The sequence below is a fragment of the Asparagus officinalis genome, chromosome 5, assembly GCF_001876935.1.
Source record: "Asparagus officinalis chromosome 5, Aspof.V1, whole genome shotgun sequence".
In the NCBI taxonomy this organism is placed as follows: Eukaryota; Viridiplantae; Streptophyta; class Magnoliopsida; order Asparagales; family Asparagaceae; genus Asparagus; species Asparagus officinalis.
In genome coordinates this window covers 73,953,205-73,979,841 of record NC_033798.1, presented here as the reverse complement: position 1 = coordinate 73,979,841, position 26,637 = coordinate 73,953,205, and the positions used below count along the sequence as shown (strand labels likewise).

Sequence of the window (26,637 nt, the reverse complement as noted above, 5' to 3'; positions counted from 1 at the left end):
TTGGAAAGTACAGCTAGGTATTAACCGTATGCTTTTACAAGTGAAGCTATTTATACGTACGTAGCATTGGGTAAACCAATCGGTATCTATAACCGTTGTTTACGCTAAAACATATAACAAAAAAAAAAAAAGTTGAAACAACCACACACCAAACAACCTAGAAAAAAAGAAAAAAGAAAAAGGATTCCCTTAAAAATCAAGCTTTAAAAAAATTGTAAATACAAAACGCAAGACGACCGAGAATCCAAACGAAGTACCCGAGCATATGCTTCACTATCCTTTATGCCTGACTATGGCCTAATTAACTTAGTTGCACATAAAGAACACATTGTTTCATTAATTTTACACACATCCGCAATCTTGACGTACAATACAAAGAAGAAGAAAATTACATAGAGTTTTTGTCCCCCAGATACAGACCTTCAACTCACTCACCCGGTGCGGACAGGAACGACAGGAATTGCGTCCCACCACTCCCTCAGCCTTCTGTCTGCCTGCCCATTTGACACAGATGACTGCCCAAGCTTTAGATTTAACGTGAACAAGTATGCAATCAAGCTCATTACTGCGAACTTGAAAGGAATTGCAGCGAGCAGTGCCGCGGCTCCGGTCATCGCCAGCATCACTTGAGCTGTGTGCTGCAAATGAATAGAAGACGGAGAGAAATTACTGCAGAGGTTTTATGTGGTATACATTCCAAGAAAAGGCTAAATTAAAAATTAAAAAAAAAACTAATGAGTTCGGATGTTTTTAATTTAATCCTAATCAGATTTATTTGAGGCGTGCGACTGACTCTGGTGGCTCGTCGAAGCCGTTTTGAAGTCAGGACACACTGTACTTTAGTGAAAGAACAGAGGTGCGCTCTCAAAAACCCTAGTTTTCAAAACAAAAAAACTTTTTGGCTCGCGGTTGGACCGCGAGCCAAATAGCGGGGTTCTTTTCAAAATCGGCAAGTGACCAAACTTATATGGAATTTTTTTTGATAAAATTTATTGGGGGCAATTTAGTCATTTGACCTCAGATGCTTTGCACGTCAAATCTTATTACTGTGTTAATTTTTAGGGGATGGTGTTAATTTAGGAAAAAATTCTTAGGTGCTCATGGAGCACCTAAGTACCTACACCCCCCAATAGGAGGGAGGCATGTATCGCTAGAGGGGAAATGAGATATCACATTCTCTAATTTAGGGGTTCTCTGACAAAAACTATTGTGGATTAAATAACGGCCAAGCATATAAGGGGATTTCTAAAATTTTTCCTTCAGAAAACTGCCATGAACTTTTTAGCTAGATAAAACTACCAAAAATTTTGAAATTGGATATAAATACCATGAATTGTTGAAAATTGTTGAAAAAACGGCATTAACATTTTTAATTAAAAAAAGAGAGAGAACAAACTACCAGTGAGAGGAGAGGGCAATATAGGACATAAGAAGAGAACCGACATGAGCATGACACGTGACAATTTTATCCTAAATGACGTAGTTGATTGAAAAAGGATCACTGTAGTTTCTCTACTAGAAGTATATTGATAATTTTGTGGAAAAACCTTCAAAGTTGACGGTAGCTTTGTGAAATCAACCGTTAATGTTAACCTCTTTTTCCCAAATCAAACTAAACTGGATCTTTCATGAACCTAACCGTGTGAAATCTTTACAATATATGGGAACACCAAGTATCTGTTTGGTCAACAATTAATTGTGCCCGGGGTAATAGCCTAACCGAAAGTAAAGGGGCCTAATAGAAATGCACTGGGAGGCATTATAAAACCTAACACGATCGAGGAGGTTTAATGAAGTTCGTCTGCAAGTACAACTGCCACATTGCAGGTGGAACCCTTACATATGAAGTTGATAAATGAGCATTTTCTTACATTACGTGATTTTCTAATATATTAATATGTTTAATTCTTTAAGTTGCAGGGATCTTGTTCGATTTTAGCTGGTTATTAGCGTAAATTTCACATGCCGTCCTAGCCTTTAGTCATTTTGACCCACACAGCCTTTATTTTAGCTGGTTATGCATAATTTGCTTGTATCTAGCTATACATAACTAGCTTGACGTTATTTAAAAAAAAGAAAGAAAATGAAAAGGAAAAAAAAAGGAGGAGGAAAAACTAGCTAGCTAGTTGACAATGACTTCAACTATGACTTCAAAGTTGTGATGAGGTCTGAGAGTTACATATTCTAATATGTCTCTGTCTCTGCTTAGTTAGCATCCTCTTCATGGGCGTAAAACATGAACTATTTACATGCATGCATTTTTTGAATCTATACTACATATAAAAGAGAATTGCCTTGTTAAAACTTTTGATTTCTATTTTTGCCCTTTTAAATTTTGATAATTCTCAAATATGTCGTTAGTTGTAATTAATCATTCACCAATTATATATAACCTCTTATTAGTTATGCATTTCGTCACTTATTCAAAGCATTTGGTCACACTATTATTTTATTATTTAATTATGTTATTTAATAGAACTCTGAAATTTCTCCCTAATTTATCTTCACATAATATTTAAATTTTCTAGAAAATTTTAAAATAATAAAAATTCGTCAGGCTTATGCCTCATGCCTTTGGGTTTCATCTATTATGGGGCACTACATGCTACCTTTCATCTCATTAGCCATTTAAAAGTATGATAATAGTATGAAAAATAATTTGTACTTATAGTAATTGTAATAGTAGTAATAGTATAATGATTTTAATAGTATTTTTTTAATTAATAAATTACACTATAATTTAGTAACTATACAATTTAGTAAATTATTTATTAATAGTGTAATAAACTAATTATGAAATTAAAATGTAGTTAGTAATAGTATTATAATTATGCTATGTATAATTATATTTAAAAGAGAAAAAATTATTTAATATATATATTATAATTATTTTGTAATATATATATTGCTAATATAAGTCACTTCAGTATTTTGTAGGCAACGATTTTAAAAACATAAAACAAAACAAGTATGCTCTCATGCAAAGCACGTGCACTATACTAGTATGTTTTAAACATGTATTGGTGGGGTTTGAACATGGATCATTCTGACATCATACTTACATCCCTTACATTATACCAAAACACCAAAACTTTAAAGCAGTTCTTTTGAAACATGACTTCATATGATTGTCTCTTTACTGTAACATTGTTCTCTAACTTTGATCTTCTAATCTATGTGTTAGTAACTTAGTATTTTCTGGATAACACACATCAAAGTACATAAACGATTAATGTTCAAAATGCAGAAAGGAAGAGTTAATCAAGCATAATACCTTGGGAGCTCTGGATACAACAATCGATTGGCATTTCAGTATCGCTATATTTGTTTTCTTGACCATTTCATGTAAATTCTTCAAACTGTGTTGAGCAGCAACTAAGCTTTCCATGGTCGTCTTATCAGATGCAGTCGAGACCAAAACCACTGCAGGTAATTTCCCAACCTTCTGATGCCGCGCCCACATCATCATTCCAACGCCACACATAAGGGATGCAGCTGAGGCATAACCAACCCATTCTCTGTATTATTACCAAAAAAATAATTAATTAAGATAATTCCATACTTAATGCATACGAGAAAATTTTAATATTGTGAACATAACTTACTTGTATGTGATGACCATGGCCATCACAAGTACACATAAAGATATCATAGGTCTCTCCCACCTAATGATACTTTGAAGTAAAGGTTGAACATTATGAACGGGGCTCAACAGCTCCTACACATTCAGTAACCATCGCATAACCAAAAAGATATGTACAACCCGAGATAATTAAAAAAAAAACAAATCCTCGAGGACATCCAGGACCTACATCATAAGTTATGATGGACAAGTGGATATACATTAAGACATATGATAAGTAATAAGTTCAGCTATAGGAAGTTAGAGGTTGCTCTTGAAGATAAAATGAAAGTAACCATTTGAAATGTTTGCATGTGAGCGGAGGTCATTAATATCACAATTTAAGGAGGAAAAGGCGTAAAGCTACAAGAAAATGGTTATGAGTAGTTTAGAAAAATAATGCCGTGATAAATTTGACAGCGGAGATTAACACTAAAAAAATGAACAGAAAAATAAGATTCATATAACCGAGCCCAAGATATTGGGATGACTGTTACTTTTCTTGTCGTTACTTCCAAATAATTTAAGAAGAAATGAGACCTTACCACAAGTACAAGAAGACTATCACTAATCCCTTCCTCTTTCATCCCTTCAACTGTAGCTTTAGCAATATTAGTTTCCTTCGCTTCCTCCCTTACTTGATCAATGGTCGTTCCCAAAGAAGCTAAGCTCTCCTCTTCCTTTATCAACGGTTCTTCAATCCCTTCTTTCATCTCCATGCTTTCGATAGTAGGATGTTTCATCCCTAAGCTCTTTAATGTGGAAGTAGCACTACAAGGGTGCATATTATTCGTCTTCTTTAAGCTACTCGATAGTTCCTGAAGCACATAATCCCCTTTTGGGAGGTCATCAAACAAGGAGAAGATTAGAAAATTTGTTGGTGCCGGTGGTGCTATTCTTAGCATCTCTCTTGCTGCATGAAGTCTTATGATTCCTAAAATAGTTCTTGAATGCATCTCCCATGCTTGTAGAGGGTATTCTATGTCGAATTTAGATATGAATTGGTGGAGTAATATGATTTCCTTTACTAGAGTAAGCCAGTGATCGCGTCTCGTGGAACTAGTCACTTCTGGAAACTCCAAGATTACAGGTTCTGGCCTGCGCAATGACTAAATTATTTGAATATCATGCTATTTTCTTCAGTGAAGCTATGAGTACATGAATAATTCAATCAAAGAGAATCATATAGAAGGTTTTTGCATTATTAGTGATTCCTACAGCCCATCATTAGATATCAACAAAGGAATGTTTAATTCAAGCAACAGTTGATTATATAGCATCTTAGACAATTTTAGAGATAATCTTGTTATAAATTCCATCCTTCTAATTATCGTGAACTCTAAAATTCTTTGATCTCAATAAGTTATGATGGGGAAAGAAATGCTGCAATGACGGACAAGCTCTTACAACTGAGAGGACTCATATGCAATAGCTTTGTCAAACAAAGGGGCACCCCAAGGACCTGTTGAAGCTGCCTTCACTTGATGATCAACATCAGGTTTCCAAATTTCAATTCTTAAAGCAGTTTCGTACGATATTGCTTTCGATGCTTCAAAATAGAGTGCCTTATTTGTCAAAGTGAGTCTACCTGAGAAAACCACAATCACATCAAAGCAACTAGGGAATATTTGTAACTAGCTCAGATATGTTAATAAGGGATGTGGAAATATGAAAGCAAACCTGGCCAACTTGTTGATCCAATATGATTGATCACTCTCTGGGTGCTAGCAGTTCCATCCACATGTAGTATGAACTCGTCTTCTGCTAATTTGAATCCTGTTGGTGTTGACTGCTTCAGCAGGTACTTTATACACCTAAGCATTACAGAGAAATGGATTTCTTAGCCAACAACTGAAATGCACATAATAATTCAAAATAAATTGACATGGTTGATCTGCATAAGGTTTTTCAGCAGTTTTAGTCTGTTTAAGTGTAGTTATTGCTCCAAGGTACGCTGGTAACATATTTGTCACCTATAAATTTAACAATCTTAACACTCAAAAAGCTGCCTCAGCCTCCAAATCCAATATAATACGCCAGACATGCAAAAACATAGTAGGGATTTTAAGATAGTGGCCCCCCCAACTCATGAGCATTTTGAAATATATCCCCAAATGTGGATATTTTGAAATAAGTCCCTAAATCCTTTTAAGTTCCACCAAATTGCTCTCTCTAGTTAAAATATGTTAACCTGTAAAACCTATCGACAGGGTTAATTTTAGTGGATACTTGACCCTACCCGAATTAGAGTTTAACAAAAAAAAAACACTACTTGGACCTAGTTGGTTTAACTCAAAAGGCTTTGGGGGTTATTACAAAATATCAGTGTTTGGGAGACCAATTTCAGACTACAGATGTTTTTTTGTTGGGGTTTCGAGGGGGTGGTGGGGGGGGGACCAATATCTTAAAAACCAAGAACATAATATTTTTGCACACCCTGAATGCATCTAAACATGGTAGCTTTCTTTTTAGTACAAGTTTTCAGTTCTACCCTAACTGCATTAAAGGTTTTCAGTTAGGCAAAAGTGATGTGACAATAACACAAGTAAGAATAAACTATAAAGATACATTGAAATGACTTACTTGTCAATTTCTCTTAGAAATCTATCATAAGCAGGATAGTGCAGCTTGCTTGCAGTTGGTGCCGTAAGAGTTTCAAAGGTAAACCGTGCATTAGTGACATCAGCGACCAGAGGAAACAAGGATCCAAACCATACAAATGCTTCCTCGCCAACACTCCGCTCTCCATTTACCTGCCAGAAATAAGAACAAACGAGGAATTATTCATATAATTTTGATGTTAATGATGTCGAATATTCTACTTACTAGAAGTGGCATGATGTCTGAATAGAAAAGGGGAATCTCATCATTGAACTGCCCTTCATTTCCTATTAGAGGTTTCTTCTCATCTTCTGCTTCCTTTGCAAGTGCTTCCTGTATAATGCCAATGAAGAAAGTGATACAATTAACATTACACATCGCTCTTGCATTAGAAGCTATTATAAACATCGAAAGATTGCTAGAATAACACTGATATTGATTGCATTGATATTGTATACTAATTGCGCCGATTCATAATTAGCAGCAGGACATGTGTCACGATCTTTTTTCCACCATCCATGGTTTTCTATAGGGGCCCTCTGTAGGATTTTTTCCCCTTAAGCATGTTCCCTTTTCACGTTGGTAAATCAAAGTGAAGTCTTTTATTGTAATAATGCCATACTACCATGGTAAATTAATTCTAAGGGAAGACATAATACAAACCGAGTAGGACTCGTCATCAGCAGAGCTCGGGGTCTCCCATGAAAGCATCATATCGAAAGTGAAACGGCTAAGAGATCCATTACCGATTCTCTCTCCAGTGTTACAACATAGAACCTCGAGTGCTTTTGAGCTGCAAAATTCTACTAGTTTTCTAGAGTAATTATCCACTTCAGGCTTCAAGCCCAGTTCAAAATCCTGCACAAGAGCATCCACTGACGTGTCCAATGTCCTGCATGATCAAAAGTCCTGATGTAGTTATTCAAAACATTAATATTTTGATTAAACCTTCATCTTTTAGTTAGCATGCTTATAAACAGAGCTGCAGTTGATGCTTATCATGAAAGTACTTCTTTATAATTGCAAGCGAAAAAATGAGCAGATTATGTTCAAAACCTATGTCCCGTATTTATGTTCTAAAATATACGCAAGACTTTGTGCGCGCACAGTATAATTAAGTTAAGTGTCATTTTATCACAGTTTTCAGAATAGAATTCTCATGCTGCGGTGCAATATCCTTTCTTTCAGTGAGAAGGAGAAATGAGAGAGTTCATAGCTAGCACCGGCTTCAGCTGTCGCATGGCATTTGGATGGAAAGAAACGGGAGTTCATAGCTCTAGAAGAAAGACTCATGAGCACGTACGTGGTGGGGATGGCTAAGGTGTTTATCTCCGTATCTCTTTACGACTGCAAGATGCCGATGGATTAAAAGATGTGGGCGGACTCTTTGTAATTCGTAGGAGTTACTTGTTTGTGTTAGTGCTGTGCTGCAGCTTTGTCAATTTCTCGGCATCTTTGTAGCGACCATATGGCTATATAGCTGCCGTTTACGGTCATTGTTAGACAGTACTTAGAGATGTATTTATGCGCTCAGGTATGCTGAGCTTATGATCTGTAATTCGCACTTGCATTAATGGAAAGAAATTATTCATTGAACCCCCCAGAAATAAAAAATGAAAGGAGAAAGGCAACGACCTATTAGCTTTAATTCCTTATCTTACTTTCACAAAATTGATGTCATGTCACAGTTGTCACTTAATCCTAATCATTTGCCAACAACCTTACAATTTCAAAAATAAAAAAAAATGAAAAGATAATAAAAAATAAAATAAAATCCACGGCTCAGAATATTTTCCAAGTTTAACAATAGTTTCTGTTGGTTCTGGGGGAAAAAAAAACGAAAACATAAACAAACCCGAGAAACCGATTATTCTAGGTGAAGTCACATCAGCTTTCCCCACGAAAGATTTCATTTTCTTTTTTTTGGATTTTTGGGAAATTAACCAAATGAAGAACGCAAAAACAGTATTTTCCTTTGTTTTTATACTACTTATAAAAGTTCTTACCTTGGATTTTCAATTGATAACCTAAATAAAATTTACAACTTTTAAGCAATCAGAACAGCCATGAATAATCTCAAACAAATCGGTTACACATTAAGGGGGAAATTGTAAAATAAATGCGAATTAAATATCAAATTAATCAGTTACATACTGAGCGCATCTCCGGAGCAGATCATTGGCAACGGCCGAGAGGTGCTTCTTCGTCCTCTCCATTTCGTTCTTCGTTTCTGGGATGAACACAAATTGATCGCTCGCTCGCTCGTCTCCATTTTAAAACGGCCGGTCACGATGACGTGTGCGCTGCCCGTTTCGCCACGTGGGCATCGGCATGCAGCGCGCATACACCTGTAGCTTTCCCCCGTGTCATTACGTCCGCACGAGCAGAATCCTCTACCGGGTCGGGTCGGGTCGGGTACAACTAGTTGGAACCGCGAAGGGCAATACGGGTATATGAAGCAAGTATCAAGGGCAAAATGGGAAGAAAAGAAAGCAGAGAGAGAGAGAGAGAGAGCGAAAGAAATCGAGTATTCGAGCGAGGACCTTCTGGAGTTGAGGAGGCGATGGGTTCCAGTACTCCGTGGTCCCCTTCCCGAGTTCTGCTCGACATCGGTCAGCATTTTTTTCTAAAAATTTTATTTGATTGTTTCCGTAATTTTGGTTTGGATTCATTGATCACTGTGAGCTCCGGGATCTTGTTTGAGAATTTTCAGAGGTCAAATTAATCAGGAGTCGATGAGCTGTGGTTGTAGTTTAATCAAGAACCCTAATCTCTGTTTTGAGCTGATTTTGCGTAGTTCTGAAAGTTCTTGAAAATTTTGCTGGTTGATTCGATAGGAGGGAAGAAATACTCGACGACGATCGATACTCTCACTCAAAGAGAGCCGGAATCGATGCTTGCGGCGATGTTTAGTGGAAGGCATACAGTGTCGCAGGATCCTGAGACGGTAGCTACTATTTTCTTTTGACTCAATTTTGTCGTACCTTGATTGATGATGAGTCAATGATATGTTGGATATGCTCGTGCTTTGATGAATATTCAAGCTAATATTTGGCAAGATTTTGAAGTAAACACTAGTTCGAAGTTATAATTTCCCAACTGAATTATTCACATGGTTTGAGCTCATGCAAATAGGGGTTTCAAATTCTTGTAAAATCAATAAAGAGGCTACCTTATGAGTGGCAAGTATACAAGTAAGCATTCTTATGCTTGTATCCTGAATTATGGTTGGTAGCCTAATAACAGAACTTATGCTTGTATCCTGATATGTTAGATATGCTCGTGCTTTGATGAATATTCAAGCTAATATTTGGCAAGATTTTGACTTAAACACTAGTTCGAAGTTATAATTTCCCAACTGAATTATTCACATGGTTGGAGCTCATGCAAATAGGGATTTCAAATTCTTGTAAAATCAATAAAGTGGCTACAGAATGAGTTTTTTTTTGTTAAATCCATGTGAGGGAGAATATGGTCCATGTGACACTGTTACTGCTTGAAACATGAAATCTTCCCAAAAATGTGACACAAAGACTTGCCTGTATTTTGTTCATCTGCATCACAATGTGTAATATATCTTTACACAGTGAATGGTCCATGATTGAATAAAATGGTCATGTTAAGAAAAGAGATGTGTGCCATGATTTTCTCTCAAGCTATGTTACTCGGTAAGCACCCACACCAATCACAGAGACTATTTTGTGATAACACTGCTTCTTAAGGTCAATAATTTTGTAACACAAACTAATTGTTCAATTCACACTTATATAAGGTCAAATAGCTTCGAAGATGAAATAAAGAGTCAGTTAGTGAAGTCATTGATTGTATTAAGAGGGCATAATATTGAGATGAAAAAAGAAACAAAAAAGATAATGGAGGAAGGGTCTATCTGAATTCGATCATAAAACTACAAGCATGCATGTACTCTTAAGCTAACCTGTTCACATCAACAAATTGTAGCTTGTTAGAGATAAGGTCAGGGTACTTTTAGAGGAATAACAGTAATGTCCAAGGGTTTTGGGAGGAGATCAAGCTAAACCATAACAAGCTTGAAGATAAACAAATAGCTGTAAGGAAGTTTAATGGAGTTTAGTTTCCTCTGTAACTGGTTTTTTGATGACCTCTAAGTAGCACGAGAGCAAAAGAGCCCACACAAGGCCCTCCCTCCTGACTAAGGAATAAGGTTGGGAAGGCACATGAGTCAAAAAAAGCCAACAATGATTGCATAAAAGAAGCCTATAAACAACTTAATGAGGCATAAGGGGAGTTCAAGCACTCTAAACCACCAGGTAGTGATACACCCATGTCAAGGATGTTGGGTTAAGGATCTAACAAGGATGTCAGTTAACTCTAGAGAAAGGAGAGACATGTTGTTTGAGGAAGGAGAGAAGAATGTCCAAAGTTTAGATAGAATATGCTATTATGATTCATTCGTTAAACATTAACTAAAACTTTCGTCTATGTTGTCCTACTCTAGTACTCTTATCTCTTTAGCTTATACTTTATGACATTATATATCCGATTTGTGGCATGGGATATTTTACTGATCTCTAGAACCTAGTGATAAATAATAATTATGTATCACTGTATAAGTTTCGATTTTTTGTGTCCCTGGGTTTATAACTCGAGACCAAAGAGCTTATGTCTTCCAAATGTTGTTTGGAGGCTTCTGATTATGACTACTTTTGGTTTCCTCGACAACAACAAAACTTGTAGCACAAACTCTAGAGCTCATTTTATTTCTTTTGATATATTATTACATTTGAAGTGAATGAAACAATGCAACTTTGAATATCCTCGTCTTGAAAGAACTGTATGAATGGCTATGTTGCATGGATATTTCTATTTGGAGCCTTACTCGTGTCATACCCATACCCAACATCAAAACTTTAGCGGACACTCCTTGGATATTTGCATACACTTATTCAAATGTGTACTCAATTATATAATGCATGGTTTAATTTAAAACGCTCGTCATATACTTCTTGGTCATGTATCCAGTATCCTACACTTCACATGCAATTCTTGAAACTCATGGGACATATGTTGGGTTTGTTTCTACCACTACCCAATTTAAAAATATGATTAGGAATGGTATTTTAGATATCATGTTAAAAATGAGCTTTGTAATTTTATAGATCCATATTATAAAAGAATTATATAAATGTTAAATGAATTTTATTCATAGCACGTGAAATGAAAAAACAATGTTGATCTCATGTAAATTATTATTATATACATATGTGGGTTACCATGCCCCTATACCCTACCTTTTACAAATTTGTTGTATACTACATCTATACATGTACTTGTATAAGTGTCCATGTAACTTAGATCATAAGAAACGACACTTTTCTTTTTATTTGGTTTCATGCTGAAGTTTCTTTGATCTTGTTTGAATTTTATAATTGCCTAATTTAGTTTTTTGGTTTTGGTTCATATATTTTTAACTTTCCCCCTAAGTTGCATTGACACGGATATGGATATGGGACACGACAAATCTCTAACATGTAGGATATAGGGTCACGGCTATATGTATGTATGTATATATGTATATAATTATAATTTACATTAGAGTTAATATTGAATTAAAATCTATGTTACCTAGGTACTTCTACTTAGAAGTTGTACTCGTATCAAACATGTACTCATCAATGTTTTAAACGCAAAAGGTGAAGTCAAGGCGATGAGATCTAATGTTGTCTGAGGTGAGAGGCGCCAAAAAAAGCAATCGCCTGAGTCAATCACGGCGATAAATATTCAAAAAATTTATAAACATTACAAATAGTATGCAAATATCAGTAAATAACTACAAGACAAATTAATTACAGCCAAATTTTCAAAGTCACAAATCTAATAAAGCATAAATTATCAAAATGAAGTAGTAAGTAACAAAATTTGAATAGCAATATTAACCAGTAACTGCTAACATAGATAACTAAGCAATAAACTTTTAGACTTTAAGGTTCAAATTGTGACATGTCCTCAAAATAATATACGTAATAAAGTACATTTCAACAAAAAATAGCATGAAATCAACAATGAAAAAAAATTATTTAGAAAAACAAACTTTACTTTATCAGACACCTTTTGCACCCTCAAAATTTTAAAATAGAGACAAACACCTCCCGCCTTGCATTAGATGCCTTATGCGAGCGCCTTAGGCGCCAAGGCAAGGTCACGAGGCCCCAAGGAGAGCTCTTGAGGAGCCAAAAGGCGATCGCCTGAGTAGCCTTCATCGCTTGACTATATGCAAGGCACTAAGCTACAAGATCGCCTCGCCTGAGCGCCTGAGGCGCTAAGGTGCATTGCCTTTAAAACACTGAAACCCGGTACCCAAACTTCCTAGACACTTCTTGAATATATGCATATGTTTGTTCAAGCTTATACTAATATACCACATGTTTTAATTAAACACTCCACTTCTTAAATGTATAGTGTCCACTTCACATATATTTCTAATATATCGATCTTATGTAAATAAAAATAATAATGTTGATCTTATGTAAATTATTAAATTTAATATATATAACTAATTTAACATACATATTTATAGTCGTGTCTCAGTACGCTACCTTTTACAAATTTGTTGTCTCTCGTACCACCATCCATACCCATAACTATGGAACTTAGATTAAGATACCTATTATATTTATATGTTTCTTTCTGTTACGTATACCAATTAAGAATCAAGTTAAATCAAACTAACTAAGAATAAGGTTTAACAACAAAAGTTCAGTTTTGATTGTATAGGATAAATGGATAATACAATGAGTTTTTTCAAATATTTAAGTGACGCGTTTCAATTTTAGACTTTTTAGGGTTAAAAAACCGATTGATTTTGAATCCAATACTAAAGAAACTACTTTAGGGTATGAGTAATAAGGATTCGGGAAATCATTTTTTCCTTTGAACCACACGTGTACATTGCGTGTACAGGGAGAATCCGTGTCCAACGCGTGTACGACATGGAAACCGCACCCAAAATGTTGTCTCTGAGTAACCTAACTTTCTCCCACTTGTAGTAAGTCCATGTATTCTGTTTGATGTATCCTGCATCCTTCACAATGTTGGATGAGCGCCCAAATTTGTATAAGCTTGAGAATGTAGTCTTGTACAATTTATTCCTTATGTCTTATTTGAAGATACATTATCTTATTTCGTGACGGGGATTACGAGGAAGCTATTTGCTACCAAGTACTTGGAACCTACTTTTGTTCTTTGATCATACTGAATTCTTGCAGGGAATGGTATTTGTTGATAGGGATGGAAAATATTTTCGACATATATTGAATTGGTTGAGAGATGGTGTGATTCCTACTCTCGGAGATTCGGAATATCAAGAATTGTTGCGAGAAGCAGAATACTATCAGCTAATTGTAAGTTACAACTCTAAAGCCAACATGTCTATACCTTCCTTTCATTTCTTTTTGTCCATTTAACTTATATTTAAAGTTATGTATCATTTGACGGTTAGATACTTACAGGTGAGCATGAAGAATGTGGGAGGATTATTAAGGTATAGCAAATGCCAACTAAGATCACTGTAATGAACACTTTGTAAGATAATTCAACACAAGCCACTTGATGTTGCATATATATGTTAATAGAAAGGAATTGTTTAACGGATGGAGCTTGGAACTCTGAAAGGGATGGTGGGAAGGAGAAGGGTAAGAATAGTATAATCACATAGGGTGTTTATATGAAAACCATCTTAACTTTTGTCCAAATGGATATTTACAACCTTTTTTTATTATCAAAGTCATTTACATTCGCTAACATGTTTGCGATGTCATACCTTTTGATATTTTCTGTTAAAAAAATCTAAAGTTTCTATTATACCCCCAATCTAACCTAAGAGGAAGAAAAAAAGGAAGGGGAGGTGGGCGGTGAGGAGGTTAGTGGTGGGAGAGGAGGAGAGGGAGGAGAGGAAGGAGGTGAAGGGGGGTGAGAATGGAGGAGCAAGAGGGGAGAGGGTGAGGGAGGTCGAGGGGGCTATTGGTGGAGGAGGAGAGGAGGGAAGGGGTTATGGTTTGGAGAAACCCTAGAGGTGGAGGATATGGTGGAGGACGGGGAGGAGGAGAGGAGATGGGAGGGAGGAAGTGGAGGAGGCCATTGGTGCAGGGGGACGGGAGGAGGGAAGGGTTAGGATTTGGAGAAACGTAGAGGTGGATGCGGTGGAGAAGGATGAGGAGGGGGAGAGAAGAGGCAAGGGAAGAGATGGAGGAGGACAGGGAGGATGAGAGGAGAGGTAAGGGAGGAGGTGGAGAGAGGAGAAGGGTATAATATGTATTTCAGAATTTTTTGAGTTGAATAGTGGAAAAGGTGTGACATTGCGAACATATTAGTAAATGTAGGTGGTTTTGATAAAAATAGTGGTAAGTATCGATTTGGACAAAAGTTAAGGTGTTGTTCATGTGAAAATCCAATTATGTATTGCATAACGAAACACAAAAACAATTAGTAGAAAATTTTGTAGATATGCTTATCAAGAACAACAATCTTTGAGTTCTCTTTTCTGAAGTGAACAATTTGATTGTTCTGTACTTTGGAGAAACACATCATCAAGCGGGTATTTGACTATCTCCATGTCTGAGAAAGCTCATTCGAAGATAACAGTAGAAATTGGAAGTTACAATTAACATATATATTAACCTTCCAAGCGTTTTTAGAATATTTAACATATATACAATATAATAATTCATGAAAATTATAAAACCTTCCAAGCAAAAGATTAATAATAATATCCTAAACTATCCATATCAAAGTCGTTATACACTTAAAAGTAGAACTACTAAAAGTTTACAAGCGAAAAACTCTTCATAAGTCATAACACTTTAAAATGCTAATAAAATACCTCAGCTAGTCTTCCTCATCATCATCGTAGTGATTGGTGGTGGAAACGACAAAGAAAGATGGCGGAGGTTGACGTCTACGCTCAGCGGCAGTCGGAGATGGTGATTGGCGACAACTAGAGGAGGTAGAGAGGAGGCTACGTAGGAGTGGCTAGGTTTAGGATTTTAAAGCAACATATTTTTTGGGATCTTTTTTGACAACGATTGGGAGACCTTAGGGCAATTAAGTGCAGGTCAGGTCCGATATATTATGCGCCCACATAATTTTATTTTGTAGGCGCATACTCTTTTAATCGCTCAATTTTGTGGTTTAATCACATAATTGAGTGGGTTTCAGCAACCCAATATGTTTTGGTGCCATGTAGGAGTACTCGGGTAAGTAGTTGGCCGGGTGGAGAGTGTTTTTGAACACTGGCGATCTAGCATATTTGGAATTTGGTGGGGGACACATTTTAAAAGACAAAGAGAAAAGATCATTTTTTAAAACTCCTCAGAAGTACTTTTTTTTTGAGGTGGCCACATTTCATGTAAGACCGAGATGATAGGTTGAACCTATTAACTTTTGGAATTTTCAGATTCCTTACGGGGTCATGGCTTAGCTTATGTGATAGGTCTGTCCCAGGAAATATATAAATTTGTTCTGATGGACAAGGATGTAGTACAGGGTGTGATTCATTGAGGATGAGTAAGGTTTTCTGCAAGCTCTAGGGAACTAAACTGCATGCAGTCCGTATGCTATTTTTTCAAATTTAATTTTTTTTAGAGTTTGTTGACACTTAACTAACTGGTGAGATGCATATTGCATCCTGTGTCTTGATGTCATTTTACTAACATTTTTTTTATTACATTATAGCCTCTAATCTGGTGGCTGGCAAGATTCTAGTTATAACTGTTTTCTCCAGGATCAATAGCGAAAAATCATGTTAAGGACTAAAGCTTCTACAGAAGTACAACCATGCTCCAGAGAGAGATATATTTCCAATATATCTATATATATTACTTAAATTCATTATAGATTTCTCTTCGCAGTGATTAGATTGCTGCCTTCTCCTCCATATCAAACAAGAAAAAAGTGTGCATTTGTGTGTGTGTGGCATGCGTGAACGTGTGCGTGTGCACGTGTATTTAGCCTGATCTTTATCATTTGATGTCCTTCAAGATTTCCAGATGTTGTAATTGTTTTCTTCACTGAGCAATTCTGATATGGATTTGTTGCTTCGTAAGGAGGTTCCTTATACATATTGTTGCCTTCTGGTTCAAAGTTATTCTCACTTTCTTTTACAGGGACTAGTTGAGCATATAAACATATGCATGAGCAAGAAAAAGGATGAGGACAGCTCGTTAGCCGAATTAACACGTAAAGATATCATCAAATGCGTTCAATCCGATAAAATCAGATTCCGAGGGGTGAATCTGTCTGGCCTCAATCTTTCTAAACTTGTAAGAGAGACTGCTCTTCTAAATTAATTTGATCATTATGAAATGGTTATAGTTATACTTGCTGTTTTTAATGCTCCCACAGAATTTTTGTTTATACTATGTCTTTCCCTCAGTAATACAAGAATGTTAACTTATATTTTCTCTGTTCATCAACGCCACTGTGGAGGGACTAGTATTGGTGTGAGTTAACCAGGCATTTTCATTGAAGTTACTCATTATGGTTGCCATTGTTTATGTTATGTTGGGGTTTCGAAGCATTGACAGAGATGAGAAATTTAGAAGGTTTCTTTTTTGCTAACCTTTGATAATCTGTTATGATTGTAAATGTTGCACTATACTGATCATGATTTAGCTTGTACATGCTGCCACAGTCTTTGCCTTCACTCGTAAATGAGCCATTTCTCTTTCTCGGCGTCATTCAAGCTTCTAACGGGGTTGGACATGGAGCGTGCTCAAACTGGAGAAGCCTAAAGAAAATAATTTACCAAAAATTTAATGACTGCCAAGCTTATAAAACCTGTACAAGGCTGTGCAACAATCATGCGAAATGGAAGCATAAAAAGGACTATCTTTGAATCTTGACAGCCAATTGGTTGATAGTATGCACTATGGAGACATTTGATTGTTATTCAACTCAAGCTCACACAATCAAGGTCCAAACCTCCAACTTCCTATAACCCAGAAAAGTAGAGGTAGGGATGTCCTATGATGGAGTCATATTAACCTCGGAGACACACAAAGTGCAAGAGCCAAATAGAAACACTTCAACAGAATGCTGTTGCATTTGCAGTAATAAAATATGATTGTTAAACCTCCTCTTGCGTAATGGGAAAAGTGGGTTGAATCATTGTTTTTGCTGAACCTCTTGGTGAAGTTTCTGTTATAAACCTTTCCATGTCTAGTACGAAAATTTATAATTGAATACAGAAAATTTTGGAGTTCTATACTTGCTTAGTTTGTGTTGATTGAATATATTGAAAGTTAGTTGATGATCTCTTAGGACCTTTTGTTTGCTGGTAAAGACCAAAGTTCTTGCAGAGGTTTCTGTTGTTTGCTATGTTGCATGGGTACGGGTTCGGATACCTGTACAGGTACGCGTACAGGGTACGGGACACAAAAAATTTGCAAAAGATAGAGTACGGGGACACGGCTATACACACACACACATTATATATTGGAACTAATAATATATATGAGAGCAATGATGAGAATTAAAATTCCTATAATGGTTTTATGTTTATTTTATTATGTGGATTATAAATTGGAAAATTACTAGTTTTTGAACTAGACATCCGAGCAACCATTCAAAATCATAATTTAAAATCTGACCTATGTCCAACGAGTTTCAAGAAGTGGATGTGAAGTGTAGGATATATGTTCCAAAAACGTATGACAAGGGCTTTTAAATTAAAACATATGTTGTATAATTGAGTCCATGCCTGAATAAATGTATGCACAGCCCAACATGCTGAAACAGAGGGTGGTGCTCACGGGCCACATTCCTGGCCGACTTGAATCTAAACATGCCAGAAGACTCGGTTATATGCAAGGAGTGTTCAGGGAGTTTGGGTACAAGTATGGGTACGGGTCGGCTATGGGTATAGCTTCAGATTAGAAGTACCCAGGTAAAATAGGTTGTTTGCAGGTAAAATAGGTTGTTTGTAGTTTTTAAGGTTGCTGTTCTGGAAGTTACAAGGGAACACCATCAATTTTGTCATTTTAGTATCATTCTAATATATTGTCTTGTACCGGCTATTTTCTCTTACATGTTCTATTATCTGGTGAAGATAAAAGAAAACTTTGTTCAGACATATCTTTGTTTCTTTGTCTGTATTTATTTTCAAGTATTGAGTACACTTAGTAGACTGATGTATAAATCAATTTTCTTTGAAGTATGCATGTTGCCGATATTGACTTTTTATCTTTGTATCCCACAGGATCTTTCCTTTGTTGACTTCACATATGCATATCTTCAGAAAACCTCATTTTTAAGCGCAAATCTCCAGAAAGCAAAATTTGGGGTAGGTATTCAATCTGATTGTCTTGCTAGATATTGTTTTTGAGAAAGTCTCTGCTATGCATTTATCCTTAGATTTTACACGCTAATGTGTGGTCCAATTGCCTTTTGTTTTTAACTTCGGAAGTTAATTCTGCTGCTTATCTATTATTCTAGCCTTATGATTTATGTAAAGACCTGAAACCAGGTGTTGATGACTGGCCATGCTATATTGATGTATATATTTGAAACATGGTTCTTTTCTCCATACCAAATCAAGTTTTCTTTTCTTTTTCATTAAATTTTTAGTGAATTAGTTCTTGTGTAGTGGGTATTATATCATAACATGTTGAATATTCCTTAACAGGATGTGGAAGCAGATTCATCTATTTTTCAGGATGCAATCTTGCGTGAGTAAGATACTTCATCAATTTTTCCATAGTTTATGTTGTTCATACTTGAGCAGTATTTTAATTAAATTTAGCCTAAACATAGTCTATTGAGTGCCTGGCCTACCTGTTAGTAAAAGAAAAAGATAACGGATTTACATACTCTAAAAAGATATCTTCAATTGAGGATAAGCGAAAGGAGAATTCCTTTGAGATGGTTCCAACACGTGTCTATCATGTAGTATCTAGGAAGAGCAATAGAGTTCTCAAAGACTGGTTAAACTAGTTGTAGGCCCAAAAGGAACAGGTACTAAGGCAGTAAAAGAATTATCTGTCGGTAGCTAATTTAACAGGAAAATATATCCGCATAGAAACGAAGAATTTATGTATCTGATCCTATATTTGGGGAAAAAGTTTTGAAATTCCAATGTGAATGAGGTGTAATTTAGTAATATTAACATAACTAAGTTTGAATACCAATGTAGATCATGTTCTGCCTCTGATGCTTGTATAAACATTTAATTAGAAATTCAATCAACATCATTTTGAGTGCTATTTGTGAGTTCTCTCCTGGGGAAAGTCATTCAGATCATTCTATATGATCTGTAATAATCATTTTTTAGTACCATTCAACCCTCTAAATTTTCTCTATGGACCATTTTCTTATGGTATTTTACCTTTTCTTTACAAAAGGTGCGAGTTCACTGGGGCAAATCTTCATGGAGCTATATTAGACAGGGCAAATCTTCAGAGTGCAAATCTACAAGGTAGTCTACTTGCGGATCTCTTTCAAAATTGTTGGTTACTTTTTATTACTGTAACACTTGTGGTCAATATTTCAGTAACATTGTAATGATCAGTAGAAAGGTGATGTCACTTTTCCATTCAGGACTTATTTCATGTTAAGGTTTACCTAGTAGACGTCTATTTAGTAAAACCTTCCTGACTTCCTATTCACCCCAAACCTTTCTAGTTGGGTTTATCATAATGCTTTTTATATAACGTCAATATATTGACTGAAGAATATCTTTAAATAAGTTGAGTAAGCTAGCTACACCATTCAAGAGGATTTTTTTATCTTTCCAAATCTTAGTGAAGGAGTTTTGACTTTACTCCATTTTGAGTTAATGTTGGACCACTATCTGTTTGGGCCATCATACTACAAAATTCAACATGTTCTTTTGCCAGCTATTTGTGGAGGTCTGAGAATCTGAGGTACAAAATGTTGCATAGAGAATTGGATGAACCTCCGGAGGTATAATTGTCTACAAATGCTAAAATCTCATCATTCTGTTGCTTCTGCAGATGCATGCTTGATAGACTGCAGTTTATGTGAAGCAGATCTTCGTTCTGCGCATTTGCAGGTTGATTCTTCTTTTCCCTTAATCCATTTTACTGACTAAAGGAAATGCTTTTTTCTTATGAGTTTTTGGCTCTGTGGCAAAGCGTTATTTTCTTTTGACCAAGACAGTGCTTTTATAACTAGTTCCATTCATTTTTTTTTAAAACCAAAAGCGTCATGCGTATGTATGTATGTATGTATGTATCTCTCTCTCTCTCTCTCTCTCTCTCTCTCTCTCTGTGTGTGTGTGTATGTGTGTGCGCGCGCGCGTGTGTGTGGGGTAAAATACACAAAAGGCCTTCCTTAATCTGAAAAAATCAGACCAGGTAGCAACACATGCAGTAGAACAGGACCCACTACATACAAAAGTAGGATATACAAAATAGTGGCACCAACAGGTCTGATGTTCACCTACACACACTGCCACGAACATAAGGGGAACCATGAGTAGTTCCGTTCATAACCTTTATTAATAAACTATGAAATGTTGAAAATTTTATACTACACTGCATCTACTTAAGCTGAACGTTCTCATGTAATCTGAAGCCCATGTATGAATAACCCAAGAGGTCATACCAGGTCAAATTCCTTCCAGATCGAAAAAAAAGTTATATTCTATCTCCAGGCCACCCAGAAAACAAAGATAGCAGCAATTAATTGATAAAGTCTAAGTCATGTAATTGCAAGATTCATTATTCTTGCTACACCAGAATCTTATTCTTGTGCAAGCGGTGATCTTTGTTATATGTATGAATACTCTTAATAAAAAGATGGGTTTTTCTTATATTGGTTCCCCCAAATCTGACTTATATTTAAACAAGTCCCCCAAATCTCAAATATTTTAAATAAGTCCCCCAAATCTATTTGTATTCTTAAATAAGTCCATGAAATCTCATCTATTTTAAATAAGTTACTCAGATCTATAAGTTCTCTTAAGTAACTCTCTCCAGTTTAAAAATTGCCAACTTAACTCTAAATTACCTAAACTACCCTAATCTTGCTAGTTTCCCCCTCATATTCCCTAGATGGTTACGCCTAATATATACTTGCAATGTAGTTCAGTAGAGACATCTCAACAAATAGAAAAATGAGAAGAGACAAAGAGTTTCAGGGGAAATATCTAGGAAAGAGTAGGGCGAAACATGAAAGATTTATGGAATTTAGTTAACTTGGAGTTAAATTGATAGGTTTTAACATAGGGGGACTAATTTAAGAGAACTTACAGATTTGGGGGACTTATTTAAAATATATGAGATTTGGAGGACTTATTTATCAATACTTAAAGATTTGGGGGACTTATTTAAAATACTTGAAATGTGGGGTTCTTATTTAAAATATTTGAGATTTGGGGGAATTATTTGAAAATAATTGAGACTTGGGGGACCAATATAAGCAAAACTCTAAAAAAATAGTATGTAACATCAATTATAGTGGCGGCAACAACAACAACAGGTGTTCCCAATTAATAACTCATGTTGATGTACATTGACTTTAACTTGTTACTTCTTTTGCAACTCCACTTCAATTGATTAGTAACTGTTAACCAATTTTGCAATATGTCAGAATGCTAAGCTTACAGGTGCCAACCTCAGCGGAGCTAATCTGGAAGGAGCTAATTTGAAGGTAGACAACTTCGTTTTGTTGCTATTGTTGTTAGTCATTAATTCTTCTATATGGGTAAAATATGGCATGCAAAATAACTTGGTTGTCCTTAAGGGTATGTATTCTAAAGTGTTTTTGCATGATAGCACATTCACTAATGATGCTCCGTCGTTATATTGCTTCTTGGGTCAGATACTTTCTCCATCTTTTTAGTTTTTATTATCCTGTTTATATACAGTTCATGCATTGTTCTTTGACTTGAGAATTGTACCTAAACTATCATGCCCAGTAAGAATTCTTAAAGATATTTTTCAATCATCCTAAATGATGACATGAACATCAATTCATACAACAGTTAATGATTTGAAGCTAACTGGTCAAATTCTACATTTTTCTTCATAGAAGATTAAATAATCCTGTCAGCATTCTCATCTCCATATGATCACACATTTTGGGCAGTCGCTTATTCTTTTTAACTGGGTTTTGATTGTAGTCAATTTATATCGAGGGTCAAGTAATTTGCAATCAAATTGCATTTTTTGTTTTGTTTATACTAATGTACGTGCATTCTGTTACTAATGCACTTGAACTGCTTGTAATGGTGAAAAGTGAAAAATAGTGCGATGCTTTGAAGAATGAAAAAGGAGAAAACGTTGATATTCATTTCATCAATTTACATGGTTTGCAGGGTGCGAAGCTGAGTGGTGCAAATTTGGAGTTTGCAAATCTTCAGCGAGCTTACCTGAGGGAAGTTGATTTACGTGATACGGTAAGTTTGTGCATTTGTAGTTCCCATTATAGTCTGTAAGAGGTAAATTAATCTGTAATCAGTGTTAATGCGTGAGGCGCAATACCGGGAGGGGGGGGAAGTATCTTTAGGCGCACATGCGCAAAGCGCAACGCTATGTGCGCGCCCAAGTGATGCAAGGCGCACACCGCACACATAATTTTTTAGCACGAAAGAACATGTTTAGGAATTCACATAAAAAATGGCAGGATATATAATATCTTATTACCAAATCACAAAATAATATCTTAATTTTTAATGTTAACACATACACAGTTCATAATTTTTCAAATCAAATGTCAAATCAAGATTGATATCCAAGCAAAATCATATAGCAAACGAGGATTAGTTAGGGTCATCAATTGAAGGCTACCAAAAAGGCCTAATAAATTTATTTTGCTTTTTGGGATATGGGTTATCAAGTATAAAGACTTGATGGAAATGTTAAACAAACAAAAATATACAAGTCTATGTACTTCATGCACCCTGCACAAAGTCAAGATGCTTGTTAGGTGCACAAAGAAGTCAAGATGCATCAGATGCGGGGCGCTTTGCCACTGCCCCGCATCACAGGGTGCATGAGGCGTAGTGAGGCACACGCCTTTGAAAACACTGTCTGTTATACTTAGTTAATATGCTAAGCATACTTTGATCTCTAGTAGAGTTACTTGACCTGTTCACACAACGGCACACCTGTGGGACATTTGGTGTCTGCTTGAATCTGGCCACCACATTTATTCCTAAGAGATGCATTTATGACAGAAAAATTTATCTATTGCATTTTTTTGTATCATCTCATCCTTTTTGATAGTTACAATTCCAAACATTTTTGTTTGTATCAAATGCTCTTGGAAATAATGTCTCTGTTGAGCATCTTGATACAGAGTTGAATAGTCCGACTATTATGTGCTTATAGTTAGTTGATCAGTAGGTTTGCTAGGGATTCCTTTTTTTGTTGAATTTATGTGCTTATAGTTAGTTGATCAGCAGGTTTGCTAGGGATTCCTTGTTTTTTCATATCTAATGTTGTAAATGCAGCCCAACAAGTATATCTTAACCCCAACCTTGTAATTGAATCCAGACCCTTTACCCGAGACCTAAGTTACCCGAACGCTTCATTGAGACTCCTGTATTCATGTCCAACACTTACTCATGTCCGTGTCCATGTTTGTGCCCAGCACTCCTTGGACACTTCTTGAATTTATACATAAATTTACTCAGGCATGCATAATACATGTTTTAGTTTAAAATACTCGTGATACACCTCTTGGACGTATATCTTGCCCTTCACCTCAAATTGTGCAACTCATTAGACTTGAGTCAGGTTCGTTGTTGCCCATACATAGTTCACTAAGTATGATTTTAAAAGATCATTTGGATATCTACTTCAAAATTGACTAGTTTTTCAATTTATATTTATAAATCTATGTAATAAAGGAAACATGAAAATGCTATAGGGATTTTAGTTCTAAATAACATATAAATGAAAAAACAAAACTGATCTTATATAAATTATTAAATTCAATGTGTACATATAGCCGTGTCCTTGTATCCTACCATTTACGCATTTACCATGTCCCCTATCTGCACTTGTGTCCATGCCCGCACCAATACCCATGCTACATGGCCTGACACATATAAATTTGAGCGAATCAGATAAGTTGGGTTTTTAGATTTAGTGCAAGCTAGCATTCTAATCCACATTTAGTTTTAAGTGGACCCCTCAGGGAAGTTGCTCATCACTGCTCTTCTGAATTGCAAAGGTATCTATATGACTGTACTGCACCATATAGTACATGTATTTGGTGGGATACATTATATGTCTTTATGTTTGTTATGCATCCAAGTTATTGGAAAACAGATAATTCTTAGTATGGCAGAACCTTTGTTATTTCTTTCTAGAGATGGCATAAGCCCTTAAAATATTACAAGCACGTGAGAACTCTAAAAAACAAACCAACACAAGCCAGAATGGAGTATAAATAGAAGACATTGCAACCAGATAACCATGACAAGCGTAATGAGTAAACATATGGTTGCACGTGTACGCATGTACGACGCAAGGATGGGTGAGGCCTAAACCCACAGGAATACATCATTATAGTTCTAGGAGACACTGCCCTTATCAACGGAGTGTCCTCAGAACCAGCAGCCACTATCACAAGATATATAAACACCCCTCAAGACTTTAGATCTGATCAGTTATGTCGGTTGCCTGATAAAAAATCAGAGAATGTCATGATGCTGTGTGACTGGATGTTCTCTGCCACCATTAAAAAGAATGCCTTGCTAAGCAAATTCAGCATGGTTGGATAAGTCAAACAATGTGACCAATGGATAACTTGTCTGGCACTGTCATAATACCACACCCTCTCATAGACAAGGAGAAGTCAAAGCAAGACCGTTCTTCTCCTCCATCATGCATCAAAATCCAACATTACGATTAGATTCTAAAAATATTTTAGTATGAAACATAAACAAGTACATATCAAAATCAAATTCATAAAACAAACACTTGGTATGTGCTAAGTAATTAATAGAAGATTGTCAATTATATATGATAATTGTATCATATATATATATATAAATAAAAAAAGACATTTTAGTGTTTTAGTGTGTACTTTTGCAATTGCTCGATGGTTTTTGATATTTTATGGTGATGTCGATGCATGATATTACGAAGGACAATCAATTTTACAACTAATCTATTGCATTGCATTCTTGACTTATTAAAATTATTGGATTGTATCCTATATTATAGATGAAAGAATGTGAATATGTGAATCACTGAATTATTAATTAAAAAGACAATATCAGCCCTTTAAAAACACAATTCAAAAAAGAAGTCTCTTGATAATTTGTTAGAAGTTTAGAGGAGGATTAGGAGGGGTTTGGCCGGAGGCCCGGGCGTAAACGGGTGAGTTAATGGGTTTTGGTTTTAATAATTACTTTTGGCTTTTGCATTATGTTTTTTGGGTTTTGAACTTTTTATGTCTCTAGTCTACTAGTTTTGGGCTTTTAGCATTTGGGTCTATTTGTTGATTGGTGGAAACATAAATGGGTTTTACTCAATATTTTAAATATAGGCCGATAAACCGATATCATCGGCGATTTATTGGTTTTGGGGGCCTTCCGCTATGATAAGTTCGATTCTAAATCGCTTATCGTTTTTGGATGTTTATCACCGATAATGCGGCGATAAAGTGAGTTGTTAGCTGATATTGTCAGCCAAAAAATCGAAATTATTTGCCTATGGTTTGAGTTCTGATTTCGGGCAACAGGCACCTAGTTAATGCACTTTAAACCCGATCCGACCCTTGTTTTTACCATTGGTTAGTGATCCTAAACATAATTACTTAGGCTCAGTTTGGATACCATGGTGTTTTACTTGTTTTCATGATGTTTTTATCAAAAACAAAACATTTTGTGTTTGAAAACCATGGTGTTTTTGAGCTAAATATCCTCAAATAAAAAACACAACACTTATTTCAAAACACCTTTTAGATGTTTTAAAGTTTGGTGTTTTGATTTTGAGTTTGAGAATGTGTTAATATAATATCTAACATAATATATTAAATTTAATTAATATAGAGTTATTATCAACATGCTTATTATATTATACTATACTATATTATAGTTAATTTAATATCTAAATATCCTCAAATAAAAAACACAACACTTATTTCAAAACACCTTTTAGATGTTTTAAAGTTTGGTGTTTTGATTTTGAGTTTGAGAATGTGTTAATATAATATCTAACATAATATATTAAATTTAATTAATATAGAGTTATTATCAACATGCTTATTATATTATACTATACTATATTATAGTTAATTTAATATATTAGTAATATTTATTAAATAATATAAAAAGATAATAAATAAAATATCTTATATAATAATATAGTAACATATTAAATACCAATATTTAATATGTTAATAATGTATTATATAATAAATAAATAATAATAAAATATAAATAAACTAATAAAAAATAATAA

At 35.3% G+C, this 26,637-nt stretch overlaps 2 protein-coding genes across 4 annotated transcripts in view; one reads left to right on the top strand and one right to left on the bottom strand.

Annotated features, from left to right (window-relative positions):
- On the bottom strand, positions 404-8,451 carry LOC109843087. Its single transcript, XM_020412019.1, has 10 exons — positions 8,378-8,451; positions 6,887-7,115; positions 6,449-6,556; positions 6,206-6,375; positions 5,303-5,436; positions 5,030-5,210; positions 4,168-4,720; positions 3,606-3,718; positions 3,275-3,518; positions 404-638 (listed from the first exon to the last, which is right to left on the bottom strand). Exons 1-10 carry the CDS (start codon positions 8,437-8,439, stop codon positions 432-434), a joined length of 2,001 nt encoding a protein of 666 aa, XP_020267608.1. The 5' UTR covers positions 8,440-8,451; the 3' UTR covers positions 404-431.
- The window catches only part of LOC109843908 (FH protein interacting protein FIP2), a 28,757-nt gene continuing 10,834 nt past the window's right edge, over positions 8,715-26,637 (top strand). The window contains exons 1-11 of one of the 3 annotated variants that reach the window (XM_020412880.1): positions 8,715-8,835; positions 9,061-9,170; positions 13,488-13,602; positions 13,711-13,742; positions 16,363-16,518; positions 18,456-18,539; positions 18,882-18,928; positions 19,597-19,670; positions 20,209-20,267; positions 21,809-21,868; positions 22,536-22,616. In XM_020412880.1, the coding sequence (XP_020268469.1) occupies positions 8,787-8,835; positions 9,061-9,170; positions 13,488-13,602; positions 13,711-13,742; positions 16,363-16,518; positions 18,456-18,539; positions 18,882-18,928; positions 19,597-19,670; positions 20,209-20,267; positions 21,809-21,868; positions 22,536-22,616 (867 nt within the window). In that variant the 5' untranslated portion in view covers positions 8,715-8,786. Of the gene's footprint in view, positions 8,836-8,943; positions 8,969-9,060; positions 9,171-13,467; positions 13,603-13,710; positions 13,743-16,362; positions 16,519-18,455; positions 18,540-18,881; positions 18,929-19,596; positions 19,671-20,208; positions 20,268-21,808; positions 21,869-22,535; positions 22,617-26,637 lie in introns of those variants that run through there. The other 2 variants (XM_020412882.1, XM_020412881.1) reach the window with 2 other exon arrangements.